Below are 15,264 nucleotides of genomic sequence, written 5' to 3' on the forward strand. Positions count from 1 at the left end.
GCCCCCAATGGCATCGCAGTTCCTCAGGGGGCGCCATTTCCCACATGCTCCGCACCATTCAGTGTGGCTGGGGACCGGCTGTGTCCTGGCCAGCCCTCCTCAGACTGTCATGTGCACAGAGACCCCCTGGGCTCTTGCAAAGTAGAGATTCTAAGCTGCTCCTGGGGGGATGCTAAGGCTGCCCAGCCATGGCCTAGCCTTCAGTCTCCCCGTGGGAGGGGCTGGAAGCTGGTCCAGCACCAGCTGGGTGCTGATGCATTGCCCAGAGGGCACCAGGAGGCTAAGGGGCCTGCACAGGGAAGAAGCGCTCCTCAGCTCCGACGGGCCGGGACATGGTACCGCCTGTGCAGGCAGCTGCGCTCAGCGAGGGCAATCCGCCCGGGGCCGAGCATGGGCAGAGCAGGGCTCCGCAGGTCAGCAGGCAGGCAGGAGGCGGGGACAAGTCGCACAAGGCCTGTCGGGGAAGGTTCTCCCCCAGGTCACGTCTGAGAAGAGCATCAGGGGGACAAAGCAGCACCCCGGAGTCAGTGGGTGAGTCAGGGAGCTCTGCCTGCATCATGGCCCCTGTTCGGGGCCACTACTCTGCACCTGTCGGCCCAGCTGCAAGAGCTCTACAGGGGACAGTGGGGACACTGGGCTGTTTGGTGATGACTCAGGTGAGTGTCCACATGGGACGGGAGCGCCATGTAGGCAAGAAAGGTAACCAATGCTCTCGGTGTCATCAGAATACGGGAGATAAGGACAGCGCCAATCTAGCAATGAATCAGTATGTGGGCAAGACGCTCCAAAATGAGGGGACTGGCTTTGCGGCGACGACGTGAGTCAATCGCCCCACTCCTTTAAAACACTGTCTGCTGATGGCAGGTCTAGGGCTCTCTTACTGCTGCCTGAGAACGCGCAGCAGGAAAGGCGGGCACTGCTGCCTCTGAAGAAGCAGGTTACTCAGCCTTCGTGGGTGCTAAGTGCAGGCTTTAAAGAAGAAATGTCTCCCAACATCCAAGACCAAAAACCGTGACAGTGGCCGCAGGAGAATGCAGGTGGTACCCCAGTCATGGAAAGCAATTCGCGGGAAGGAGCTGAGGGATGGGACTCGGAGTGAGTGGCCCCACTGAGGCCACTCAGCCCAATGCTGGTGACCAAGGCCCAAGCCCAGGTCTCCCAGCGATGGCCGCTCAGGGCGTCTCCTGCTCTGCCATGGGTGTCAGCATCAAGGACCCCATTTCTAGGTCTACAACTGACAGACAGGAAGTTCTCCACCCACAGGGGGAGGGTGTCCTGCTACAGCCACTGTCTGTCCACCTGACCAGCGTGTACAGGGCGTTTTCAGGAAGGGCCCAGAGCTGCCTCAGTGCCATCTGCCATGGGGAGTGGAGCAAACCCACACCCCCCTTTTTAGAAGGCACAGGTGTTACTTCTGTAAACTTAAAAAGCAACAGAGATCTTTTAAAGGTAAAAACTGTCTCCTAAATGGATTTGTCTTAATTCGCATTAACAAACTTGGTTTCTCAATTGTACCTCAAACTGAAATTGTAAGTCCCTTCTAATTGCAAGGAAAACCCAAAACCATATGGGAAATCTCTATTAAAAATACCTACAGTTCCATCGTCATTCATCTTCAGACATGATCCAAAGTCGGCCAGGCGAATGTGACCGTTCACATCCAAGAGGACATTGTCAGGTTTAATGTCTCTGTTAGTAAAACAAATACAGAAATTAGCCATTGCCATGCGACACGCTGGGTGGGTCAAAGCCCTTCACTAGTAGAAGATCCACAATAACGATCTGGAAGCTTCTCCCGGCCCTGATTTAGCAGCAAGTCACCACCACCACTTGTTCCCGTGCATCAGCCCGTCGCCCGCTAACCTGACGAGTCACCACTACTGTTCCCATCCACCCTCCACCACTGACACGCTTCCTAGCATATCCTTTGTGCCAGGCGCTGCTCCCGACCCCAGGCCCACAACAGATGCTGCCCCCCCTCCACAAAGCTTCACACTAGCTGAGGTGTCAGGAAACAAACGTGCAAATGCACAAATATGCATGTGGTCTCAGTAACACAGAGCACAACCCATGTGGTAAGTGCTATGATGAAATAGGAAGAAAGAGAAAACAAAGTCAAGGGCTAGAGCGGGATGCGTGGAGGGAGTCAGGTGGCCCTTCCCACTGAGGAGGAGACACCTGAGCAGAGACTTGAGGAATAAGAGTCGGGTGAAGATGTGGGCCGAGACCGCTGCAGGCTAGCAAACCACCATGCACCCTCATATTGTACTTTATAGTCACAGACACGGAGGCCTACGAATTGAGTAACATGCCCAGTGATGGAGCAGCAAGTGAGGGCAGGAAGTCATCTCGGGTCTGTCTCACCTGCTGTTCTGTACCTGTAACACTGGGCAGAGGGTGGGTGGTGGAGTGGACGTAGAAGCACTACCCTCCTTCCTGGCACAAAAGCTTATAAGATTGGACAGCACGAAAGGGAACACACTTAAAAGGATGTTCACCAAGGGGAGTTCAAGTATGTTCCCAGCCGCACAGCTCGTAGGAGCCAAAAGATAGAATTCATGTACTGTCCACTACAGGAGAACGGACGACAAGCGGGGCTGGCCTCATGTGACGGAACGTGACACCTCAATGGAAACAAATGATCTACTACTCCCAGCAACGTGATGAGCCTCACAAACATATGTGAACAAAAGATGAGAATTCTACCCAAAAAAGACCCCCAAAGCAAAAAAGAACCAAAGCAAAAAAGAACTGTAGCACAGCACTCTAAACCAAAATATCCTTAAACAAACAGTCAGGAATATAATAAACAAAACAACCCATCAATGAGTCAGAAAAACAAAAACTAGGAACAGAACTAGACAAAACGAGGAAGAAATGAAGAGTTGATTTAACTCAGGGAAGTACAGAAGAAATAAAGACTAAGTTACAAGTTGCCCAAAGAAGAATAAATTCAAATACAAATCTAATGAAAGACATTGAAGGAAAAGATCTAGAAGAGCAAAAATGAGACAAAGAAAGAAAGAAAACGGGTCAGAGAGAAAGTAACTGGAGACTGAAATGGAAGACAGGCAAAGCAGGCCCAACATACACATAACTGGAATCTTTGACGAGGTCAAAATAAACATAAGTAATATCTGAAATTATAATCTGAGGGACCTTTCCAGAACAACAACAAAAAGACCTGAATCTACAGGCTGGGGGGAGTTGGGCATCAAATTTAAAAAAAAAGAAAAAAGAATTCAACGTCCTGTTTTTTGGAGCCAGACAAATTGATACTGAAATTTATATGGAACAATTAACATGTGAGAATAGATAGAAAACACTGAAGAGAAAGAGGTGTGATGGGGGGACTACCCCACGTGACTTTAAGCCTCCATAATTAAAGCAGATGGTCCTAGTGCCTGGAGAGACAGAAAGACAACAGAATAGAACTGAATGGCCAGAAACAGCCCAACTACATAAAGAAATTGAGTATATGATAAAGATGTTATCTCAAATCGATGGGGTGAAGACACAAATCAGTTGGTGTTGGAACAACAAGAGAACCTTTTAACTAAAGACAAAATCAGATTCATTGCTTGTACTTTAAATAAGAATAAATGGGGGGAGGGGGACTGCAAACAAATCCTGAAACCTTTTCAGTAGCATGTGGGCAGAGCAAGTCTGAAGCTATTTCAGACATACGACAGGACTGGGCAAACGAGTCCGTGCTGGTGTCCCTGAGAGCCAGCAGTGTCACTATAGGAGAGGGACAAAAATGTGCAATAGGAGCCAGGCGGAGGTGAACTCATGATTCCCAAGTGAGGTACAGGTGCACGTGGATATGTGTGCATGTAGACCTAAGATATCCTACCAGCCCTGCCCACTGAAGGGGTCTAGAAACCCCTGTAGTAATGAGTACCCCCAGCACCCAGATCTTGGTCTTTAAAACCACTACCCACCAGTTCCTCTGAGAAATGAGTGAGTGGGGCAGAGAAGGTACGAGATGAGCCAGAAACTAAGGCAATTCAAACCTGAGGACTTGTCACAAACAGGGAAGTTAGGCAGAAGGGGCTTCCACTGGCCAAATGGGACATGAGCACGAAAAGGAAAGAAGAGAGTGACAAATTAGAAAATAGGAGAAAACAGGATGCATGTACCCTACTGATAATCAGCAGACCGACAGGAGTGAAGGGAGGTGCTTCCATGTGGAGGGCCTGAAGTCTGGCAGTCTCTCTGCAACCATCATGGTAACGCTTGTCCCGGGCAAAAATCGCCAATGCATACTAAATCTAGGGGGAAATTCTGAAAAGGAGAGGATATCTGCATGATCTTAAAAGTGTCTTGTCTCTCCCGACTGCTGCTGGTGCAGGAGGAAGCACCCACTGGCCCTGCAGGACAAACCCATCGTCCTCTTCTCACGACCTGACTCTGAGAAGCCCGCAGGGAAGCTGCCCCAGCAAGGCTGCCCCCTCCTTTTTTATATCTCCCAGGGCAGTTCAGTTGCTAACATCTGCTTGCAGTACTTTTGTTTTTTGAGTGGCATTGGGGTATCTGTGCAGTGTGATTCTATATTGAAAACATAATACCACCAATATATATTTTTTCCTGCGAATTGGCTATTTGTAAGCAGGGACGTTACAAAGAAAGGCCTCTGGGCAGAGCACCACTGGAGGCCCAGTGCAGGACTGACCCAGAGCTCTGACCAGCAGCACTTCTTAGCTGGGCAGGTGGTCCCCATACCAAGACTGCAGCCAATCCAAGAGCTGATGGTCCTGGTGGGTCACCATCAGGCTTGGGACCAACTCGCTCATTCTCCCTCCAAAACCCAGTGGCGGCAGCATTTTCAGAGTCGGCACATAGCTAAGCAGCAGCTCCAGTCACCCACAAGGGCCTTTTTCTCTCACACCTGCTGTGACTCTGGTCCCAAACAGTGGTACGGGGGCAGTTCATGGCCATGGACGGAATGCAGCCTGCTTTTCCTTTCCCTGTCTTCCCAACACACTGAAAAGGGAGCCTATTCCGTCCATCGCTGTACCGTCTCCGAGTGATCAGTCAGCATCAACTTCCAACCTCACCCCTGCGGAACTTCTGCTGCAAACCCAGCAAATGGGTTCGGTGGTGGGTCAGGCGTGGTGCCCAGTGCCGCACAGATGGGCAGAGCCACTCTGAGCAGCTGCCCTCTCCCCAGCTCCCCATCTTCATTGGAGTTCCTCTGCTTTATCTTCCACATCTTCTCCTCAGCTTTCTATTTTGTCCAAGGCCTTCTTTGTTCTCTGAATATAGCGCCTCTTAAAATTGTACCTGTTCTTAATTCTTTGCGCAGATGTACTCTCTTCTCTCTTGGGGAGGCGACTGTCTCCGTCTGCAATCCTATGTATCTTTCTAGGCCTTTGCTGATGTGCCTAACTGACCCCTTAGCAATGGGCTGTGCCCCCGTGCGGTCCTAGTGCCCACTGCTTCCCGCACACACCGTACTTCTCAGTTCGCAGCTGTCTGCCTGCCGACGCCCCAGGACTGCCCTTAGTCGCCAGGGCCCACATCCAACCCCAGGAAAGGGGCCCAAAGTTCTAGTCAGAACCATGCTTGTTAAATCCATCAGTGGTAGCACGCTCGTGCTGACAAAACTCACTTCCAGCCCCACCAAATGTACAGTTTCAACTTACAAGGTACCTGCCTGAGACTGGGGTAGGACTGACTTCCTATAAAATCTGTATGAACTTTCTAGCAAAAATGCAATCTTTCTGTTTTTAGCCTGGGTCATTCAAGCACTTAAGCTGAATACTGAGTTAATTTTTAAGGAAAAAAGTTTTTGAATTATGTATTTTAATGTCTCCTGCTATGCCTGGAGGTGAAATGACAGAGAAAAGCTTCTACACAGCCAATTAAGAAAATGAGGAGAAAGCTTTCAAATTAGGGGAAAATAGGAAAATATTAAACTATTACAAAGGTGGTCAAATTAATTTCCCTGGAGATGTGTGACAAATATAAAGACACTGATCCCTCTGACGTGAACTAGGGACACCTCTGTCAAGAAGACAGAGTGTGACGTCTAATGTTAAAAATTACTGGGGTAGGGGTGGCCGGATGGCTCAGTTGGTTAGAACATGAGCTCTGAACAACAGGGTTGCCAGTTCGATTCCCACATGGGCCAGTGAGCCGCACAACTAGAATGAAGACAACGAGCACCACTGAGCTTCTGGAGGGGCGGCCGGACGGCTCAGCTGATTAGAGAGCGAACTCTCAGCAACAAGGTTGCCGGTTCAATTCCCGCATGGGATGGTGGGCTGCGCCCCCTACAACTAAAGATTGAAAACGGCCACTGGACTTGGAGCTGAGGTGCGCCCTCCACAACTAGATTGAAGGACAATGACTTGGAGCTGATGGGCCCTGGAGAAACACACTGTTCCCCAATACTCCCCAATTAAAAAAAAATACTATTGGGGTAGCCGATTAACTCAGTTAGAGCGTGGTGTGGATAACACTAAGGTTGCCTGTTCGATCCCTGCATGGGCCACTGGGACTTGTACCCTCCAGAAAGAAAGAAAGACAGAAGGAAGGAAGGAAGGAAGGAAGGAAGGAAGGAAGGAAGGAAGGAAGGAAGGAAGGAAGGACGAAAGAAAGAAAGGGAGAAAGAAAACTATTACAACCACCGTTATAAAAGCAGACATAACTACACTAAGAATATGTGAAGAAGAGGAAACCACTGTCCCAAACCTCATCACCTTCCAAGAAGCAACTGTTGTTTAGGGGCGGTTCCCTTGACTCACTCTGTGACAGGGGACCCGGGGCACGGTGACCTAGACAGGAGCACATAGCCCAAGGCAGGTTGTTCCATCTCGCTGGGCCTCAGTTTCCTCCCTGTGCAGCTGTTACTGTAACACTGGGCCAGCGGGCGGCTGGGCGCCATCCCTACCCTCAGGGCAGGAAGTGCCTCTGCCCAGAAGATCTCCTGACAGGCTGCAGAGGCAGGGCCAGAGGGGCCACTGGGGCCGAGTGGGGTCAGCGACCGACCACAGTGCATGCCCAGGGAATCCCAATGGCCACAAAGCTCTCAATGGCCACATGAAGGGGGAGGGCACAGGAGCAGACACTTCCACAGTGCTAGGAGGATGGTGACTTCCAATCGAAAATGGCCAACTGGATAACCTATCACTCAGGTAGTGGATGGGATTAAGTTACGGATCTCAAAACAAGGGTCTCACACACCTCTTCTCCCAGAAATACTGGGGGATAAGTGCTACCAAATCAAAAGAATAAACTAAGACACCACGTGACTCAGGGAGGTAGGAGGGAGAAGAGATGTCAGGATGAGAACAGTCCAGAAGGGCAGGGAGACAAGGGGGACTGAGGAGACCTGAGACACGTCTGGACGTACACAGCTTTACTGTCTGCTCATGTCAACAAATAATGGCAAACTTCAACAAATTAGTGGCAGCTACAAAAAAAAGTAGGCTAATGAAAAAACGGGGCAATTATGAACCCCAGAGGAAATGAAAATTTATATAAAAAAGTGTAACTATTTATACTACAAGGCTCGTCTGTAACAGTTACACAGTTGTATCATAAACAAACACCGAACACTGATTTAACCGAAAGGTAGTATTTCACTAATTGGGACCACATGGGAGGAGGAGGATGGCGAGTACCTGCTGGGGAGAGGGGTGAGAGAGGTACTTATGTCAAAGGTGAAATCTCCATTTTAATACATGTGATATAAACCTCCCTACCCTACAAAAAAGAAAATAGCAACCGAAGCCTGGCATTTAGAAATACGAAGGTAAACAGCAGAAGTAACAGCTTAAAATGTTGACAACAGTTACCTGTGGCAAGTGGAACCAGGGCGGGGAGGGCTGGAGACCCATGTTTTCTTATAAACCCTATAGAACTATTTAACTGTTTAAAACTACTGATGTGAAATTACTTTAAATTAAAAAACAAAACAAACAAAAAAACCCCACAGGTCTGAACAGTTGTTTTAAATAAACAGCAGGAGGAGATGGATGCAAAGGTCCAGGCCAGCTGAGGCTAAGGCCACTGTCCTCCCAGCAAGAGGGCGGGCACAGCAGAGGGGACAGGGCAAGCAGCAGGGGGACCTGCCTCCCATTTCGACCCACACAACACTCCTCAAGGGGCATCACACTCTTACTCAAGTTGCTGTGGCATGAGCCCCTCTCCTCAACCCCATCTTCCTTGGCTGAGTGTTTTGTGGGGTGATCGAGCCATGGGCCCTTGGGTTGGTGTGAAACAGGGAAGTGGAGACACAGTGGGATGGGGACCCGCACGAGCTCTGGGGGCACGCAGGGGAGGTAGTGAGCTCATGTCCGGTAATGCCATAGGACAAGGCTTCAGCTGGCAACAATTAGACATGACAACCGTCACCGGTGCGGGGGCTTGAAGGCGGTGACCTGGGGAAGCTGCTCTGCAGGGCAGCAGCTCCAAGTGAGGTCTTGCTAAGTGTGTGACTATTCTGGAAGCCTATGCCTCAGACCCTGAAAGGACCACTTTAACACATAAAGTGTGGTTTCCACGCAGTATGTAAGAAGGCGATTACCTGTGCACGTAATGAAGCTGGTGGATAGAATCAATGGCCAGCACCATCTCTCCAATGTAGAATCTTGCCATGTCTTCTGGAAGCTTGTCTTCAAACTTACTGAGTAGAGTCAGTAAGTCACCACCCACATAGTAATCCATGACCAAGTACTGCAAGCCGGGGAGAGAAGGGGAGAGAACACAACGTTTAGTCCCCACTAGCCCTGACAGGCAGAGGCCCCACTGCCAGTGCGACATCCTCTGACCTCAGGGCTGCTCAGGTGGCTTCCTGGTGGCTCCTGTCACTCAGGATGTCCCCTCTGAGAACATGCACCCTGGCCCATTAGAACACGGTTATGGTTCTACGCCACGCATGTGGCAGAGAACAAACTTCAACAAATAATGGACTTAAGCAACGGCAATGACTGAAGGGCTCAGCGTTGAAGGAGGCATTCCAAAAGCTCGTGGCCCAAAGTGACGCACAGTGCAAAGTCCATCAACTTCTACGGGGTTTAAAAATAACTCCCCAGGCTGTCGTGTCACCGGAAGAAGACACCAGACCAGAAAAGGGAGGTGAATTATCTAAAGTCACCCCAAACTTGCAGCTCTTACAAGATGGCATCATGAACGAGCTGAAAAGTATCAGAAAATCTATGGCTTAAGCAAAACTTAAAGCAATGAGAGGGGAATGCCCAAAGGTGTTGGGCGTGCTCTGCCAGAAGATTGAGCCAGTACCGTCACTCAGAGCCCACCTGCCCCTGCACTTTGAAGGCTGTGATAAAGGGAGCCCGGGGGCTGCAGACACCCCGAGCCGGGCATCTCCCTGGTCAGAGGGGCCTGGGGGCTGCGGACACCCCAAGCCGGGCATCTCCCTGGTCAGAGGGGCCTCGGGGCTGCGGACACCCCGAGCCGGGCATCTCCCTGGTCAGAGGGGCCTGGGGGCTGCGGACACCCCGAGCCGGGCATCTCCCTGGTCAGAGGGGCCTGGGGGCTGCGGACACCCCAAGCTGGGCATCTCCCTGGTCAGAGGGACCTGGGGGCTGCAGACACCCCGAGCCGGGCATCTCCCTGGTCAGAGGGGCCTGGACGGGTGAGACTGTCACAGCTCTTAGGAACCACCTGCCTTGATACCAGTTTCCTTTCAGAGATTCACGTTCTGGCCTGAGTAGTTTACTTGTTAACTTTTAAATAATCAACACAGGAAATACCACTGCCCAAGAAACGATCATTCGCTGTTTACTGAGGCCCTGATAATCACCGCCCCACTCAGCCAGCAGCCAGCATGCTCCGTGACCCCACTATCTGCTAATCCTCAGATCGCCCTCCTCACAGGTACTATCCCACTTTACAAGTGACGGGACCAGGCTTGATGACATGACCAAAGTCACCCAGCTAGCAAGCGACAGAGCTAGGCTTTGAACCCACGCCGTCGGCTCCAGGCCCATCTTAAACACGATGCTGTAGCATCTCCTAAGAAAGGAAACTAAACACCATTCAGTCGGGTTTGTCTGAGGAAGGAAGGCAAGCTTTCACATCAGGTCCCTGTTCTCACACACAATGTCTTCCCAACAAACCCTCTCATCCTGCCTCAGAACTCAGCTTGCAAGACTTACCACACCAACCCCTTGTCTGAGAAGCCTTCCTGGATCTCCGTGCCCCCCGCCCCAAGGCCAGCCTCAGCCAGGCCGCCGCCCGGCCTCACAGCACTGTGGCCTGTCCCTTCCAGGAACAGTGAGCTTTAAGAGCAGGAGTCCCGGGTTAATCGTTTTGTCTCCCCCACACCGTTACACAGAAGGCTCTCAAAGGGTGTTCACTGGCTCATTCTCTGAGTAATGAACTTGCTAGCACCCCTTTAGGCGACAGGTACGTCCTCTACAGAGCTGACATGGAGGAGGGAGAGACACCATAGGAAGCAGGGAGATGAACACAGTAACCTCAGAGACACAGGTGCCGGGAAAAACACCGAATCACACGGTAGGCACAGCATCACCTGGCAGGTGGGACCCTGATTGACAGGCAGAAGATGGCCGTGGCACGGGCCAGGGGTCATGCTCCAGACAAAGGGATGGGTGCAAAGAGGCTGAGAGGAGGATGAATGTGGCCATTGGAAGAAAAGAGTGACAACGGCTTGAGCATGACGGGTGAGGCGGGGACGAGGCGAGGCCAGACCCCACAGGCCACCGTGTGGAGGTGGAGAGCTGCGATCTGATTTACGTTTTACGGCTTCCTCTGACCGCCCTGTGAAGAATGGACTGGAGGAGAAGGGACAAGAGCAGGACTGGACAGTGGGCAGGAGACAGGTATAGACACCTGGAGAAGAGAACACACGTGGGTGAGGGCGGTCAGGAGAATGAACAGCCACTGTCTTTGGCCCTAAAGAGAGCAGGAAGGAGTCAGCACCGTACCGAGCCGAGCCTCAACAGTTGCCATGTCCACCTAGAAATCTCCAACGAAAACCAAAACCCATATTATCACTGTGCTCAGCGTAATGGACGGGCTCCTGGAAAACAAGAACTGTAAAGGCTCATAGGCAGACAAGCAGAAACTTTACCTTTTCACTTGTAAGAACTGCACTGATGACTTCCTGTCACGTAATGTAGGATTCTGAGCTAAGGCAGTAAGGCAACACCCTTTGAGTTACTGGTAAAACAGGTTTCATTTGTGTGAAATGCCGAATTTGGCCTCCTCCACTGGAAGCTCTAACATGAACGAGCTCCGCAGGGTGGACTCGTGCCTGCACAGCGCTCAGGCCGCGCGCTCGTACTTCCTCACGGTCACCTCGCAAGGCTACCGCCTAAATACACCACCGTGGGTGGCAGGAGGAGTGCCAAGCCTGGTCCCCCACCCCCCTTGTAACCCATCACGGGCCCGGGTCCACATACTAGAAAGCACCAGAGCCCTGGCCTTCCTCTCTCCTTAATTTTCACTGTTACTTCTAATTGGGCAACTCCAAAAACACAAGAAGGCTGGAATTCCTCACTGACTGTCCCAAATTAGAATAAGCTGGTAATGCCTCATGTTTCAGACAGCAACATGCTATGCTGACCTCAGGAAAAGTCTGAGAGACAAAAATGTTGTTTTCCTTCTGGACAGACCCGTGTTGCCTAGCACTCCTTAGAAACCTCATGCACTTCTTATCAAAACAGGAAATGAACTGGAGACAGTCCACTCGGAGCAGCACCACCAGTCCGGGAAGCAAGGGGTTTACGTGGAGATGCCCCAGAGCACGAGGACGCTGCTGACTGCCGAGGGGCACTGGGCACCGCCTCCTGCCGCACAGGCCGGGCCGGGTCCTGACACCGTCCTGCGTCTGCGATGCCGTGGGCAGCTGACTTTCTCTCCTTGCCCCAGACACCCCTTCATAACATGATGAAACTCGTGAAAGCCTATCTCACTGGGTCACTGGCAAGACTGGGAAAACCTGTGGGCCAATGCTCGATAAACACCAGCTGCCCCCTCATATTTGTTGAAATATGGTTATTTTCAATTCTAAACAGTAAAATAAACCGTTTTACCTAATCATGCATGTTTGAATCTAAGGGATTTAATGTTTGAAAGAGATTACTTTAAGATTAAGAATTCCTACACTATGCTGCATGTTGTGAGCAAACAGAGCACGTTACCGAGAAGAAGCTCCCGAGTCGACTGTTGGAGAAAGAGAACACAGCACAGGTCCCCGCCCTGAGGTTGCGGTGACCCTTGAGGCCCCTTGTAGCCACTGCTGACCACACGCTGGCCAGAGGAGCAAGGTCTGAGCTGGCCTCTGTCCACCCAGAGCTCCACAGGTGGACTTTTCAGGTTTAGGCAAACCGGAAAGTCATTTTCGGAATTAAAGTGCTGACAAAGCAGTTGTGACTCATTCGGTGCCTGGATGCCTTGTGCCGTTTCTCTAGCCATCGACACACGCATGTCAGTCAAAGCTGGTTGGTCAATATTGAAATCCAGCCCCAGTTCAAATCAGAAGACTAAACAGGTGACAAGAACATGGAGACAGTCACACAAAGGCTGTCAGGAGGCCTCCTGGAGGCCAGCTCACTACTGGGGGGCCTGCAGACCCAGCAGGAGCAAACCCCACTCAGTGTACAGGACTGGCATCTGAAATCCCACAACAGCTTCTTATTCTTATGTGTAATTCAAAATAGAAAATACCGAAACCCCCCGTTTATTTACATCTAATAAACCCAGAGAACAAAATAATCAGGTTATCTAGTGATTCGAGAAAAACAAGTCGATAATGTCGCAACTCTATTTTTTAAAAATCCACGTAACAATCACTACATTAAAACAAACCCCTTAGTTTTATCTAGTCAAATATATATTTAAACCTCAGCTCCCACTTGTCTTCTCATTATTTTAGTGACAGCACAAAGGAATCAAGTAAGTCAGCGAATGCCACTGCAAGCTCTGGCGACGCAGACGTACCAGGTAATTCTCGTCCTGAAATGCATAGTGCAGCGTGGTGATCCACTGACAGTCACCGTTCACCAGCACGTCACGTTCTTCTCGGAAGCAAGCAGTCTGTGAAGAATCAGAAGGAAGTCAGTGTGTTTCCACCTGGAAAAGCACCCTGCGGAGCACAGTCCTGAACAGAGGGGTCTCTGGTGAGAGGCTCTGGGGGGTGTCACCTGCCTTCCAGGCCGCAGGGAGCATGGCCTCCCTCCCTCACCTGGAACCAGAGGCACCATCACCAACCCACCCCTCCCAGGCAGCTCCTGCGAGGCCTCGGTGCCCCTGTACCAACTGGAAGTGGGTGCATCCCTGTTCTTACCTGCACCCCACCCCCACGCACCCCCCCACAACACACTTCCAGGGGGGCCCTGCACCTGCCCTGTCCACAGAGGCCGTTTCTACGGCCAACACTACAGATTAAACCTGGCTCACGAGATATGGTTGTTCAGCAGTAGCTCCCCAGGCCCCTCCCACCCGGCGTTGCCGCCTTTACCAGGCCAGCCTCCTCAGCGCAGCCCACGTGTCTGCCCCTCTGACAGACCCCCAGTTTAGCAGCCCCACGGCTAGCAGGACAGGACACACATCTTCTTACTGATCTGAGTTGGTTATTTTCTCTAAATGTGGTTTATCTGCGCTGCACTGATGTGCACCATCACCACAGGGCTCTCCCACACACCACGGCCTGGGGAAGGCGGTGAAAGACTATTGTGGACACTGCTATGCGGTTTTTAAAAGGGCTTTAATACACGGGTGGCATCTGTATTGAAAAGTAATCACTGGCGAGGACATGGAGAAAAGAGAACCGTCGTGTTCCGCTGGTGGGAATGTAAATTGGGGCAGCCACTATGGAAAACAATACGGCGGTTCCTCAAAAAATTAAAAATAGAGCTGCTATACCACCCAGCAATTCCACTTCTCAGTATTTATCCAAAGAAAACAAAAACACTAATTTGAAAAGATACAGATGCACCCCTACATTTACTGCAGCACTTCTTACAACAGCCAAGATATGGAAGCAATCTAGGTGCCACTGACAGACAGACGGATAAAGATGTGCTAATATGTACAACGGAATATTACTCAGCCATAAAAAAGAATGAAATTCTGCTATTTGTGACAATATGGATGCACCTAGAGGGTATTATGCTGAGTGAAATAAGTCAGAGAAAGACAAATATTGTATGATTGGACTTATATGTGGAATCTAAAACAACAAAATAAATGAACAAACAAAACAATAAGAAACAGACCCGTAGACACAGAGAACAAGCTGATGGTTGTCAGAGTGGCAGATATTGGGGGGTAGAGAAAGACAGAAGCCAGGAGACTGGTGACCCATAGTGAGCAGAGTAACTGGAAGGCAGCAAAGGGGCTCTTTTGGCATAATTATAATACTGAGCACATAACGTAAGATTTTCACTCCTTAAATTTGAAACTTGCAAAACTAAACATACCTCTGATGGAGTGTCTGCCATGCAAGGCACGAGACAGAGTGTATGTTACCTGTTCTCTTATTTGAATCTCACAGTAACCGTTAGAACTTGCTTTTTCTGCAAGTTTTTCTATTCTAAACTTAAAAAAAAAAGTCTTTCTTTCAAAAAGAAATGACTGAGGTAACTGTGTCCTGATTCTACTAATTAGACTTACATGGTCAAAACTCAGCTTGCAAAGTGCATGAATTCTGGAACCATCATGCCCACGGAGCCAGTGGCCACCAGATCACGGGGCCTAAAGGGACGGCTGAGAGAAAAGCCGGGTGCTGGGGCCGCAGCCAGCCCAGACCTATAGGGCCTGGAACACCATTCCTGAGGGGAGATGCTCCCCGAGCAACATTCAGAGTGACACCCACTCTTCATGGGGGCCGCCAACATGGGGACCCACAGGCAGGACGCACATGGATTTCCCAGCAGGTCTGCTGTAAGAGCACGGGAACTTGTACTGGTTTTTGAAAACCAAACACACTGAACTAGAAGTTATGAACTAGAAGTTACTGGGCTACAAATTATGAACTTCTACTGCTTTGCAACTTTTCTACCACTGCTTCTTGCTGACGTCATGCTTTTAAAGAAGACATTTAGCAGTCAGTTTCATATTTAAAATAAACCTACTAAATAAGAATAAAAGAGTACAGTACTTTAACCAGGCTTTTCTCTCTATACATATTGTATCTGCATATACATCACACACCCCGATATATATCCCATTATATGTATATTCTAGGATAAGCATCATGGTTGGCAGACATTCTTGGACTTTCCTGAGTATGCTGATTAAAAAGGACTGTGTCACCAGATTTAAATT

At 50.1% G+C, this 15,264-nt stretch overlaps 1 protein-coding gene across 3 annotated transcripts in view; it reads right to left on the reverse strand.

Annotated features, from left to right (window-relative positions):
• Positions 1-15,264, reverse strand: part of CDC42BPB (CDC42 binding protein kinase beta) — a 101,178-nt gene that overhangs the window by 39,004 nt on the left and 46,910 nt on the right. For all 3 annotated transcript variants that reach the window (XR_002138676.3, XM_019747183.3, XM_019747182.3), the window contains exons 4-6: positions 12,937-13,032; positions 8,537-8,685; positions 1,596-1,689 (exon numbers count right to left, since the gene is read on the reverse strand). Coding sequence is in view for 2 of the 3 variants with exons in the window: in XM_019747183.3 (XP_019602742.3) it covers positions 1,596-1,689; positions 8,537-8,685; positions 12,937-13,032 (339 nt within the window). In the remaining variant the exon portion in view is untranslated. The remainder of the gene's footprint in view (positions 1-1,595; positions 1,690-8,536; positions 8,686-12,936; positions 13,033-15,264) is intronic.

Source organism: Rhinolophus sinicus, chromosome 3 (assembly GCF_057876585.1).
Source record: "Rhinolophus sinicus isolate RSI-liver-muscle chromosome 3, RSI-T2T, whole genome shotgun sequence".
Taxonomy (NCBI): Eukaryota; Metazoa; Chordata; class Mammalia; order Chiroptera; family Rhinolophidae; genus Rhinolophus; species Rhinolophus sinicus.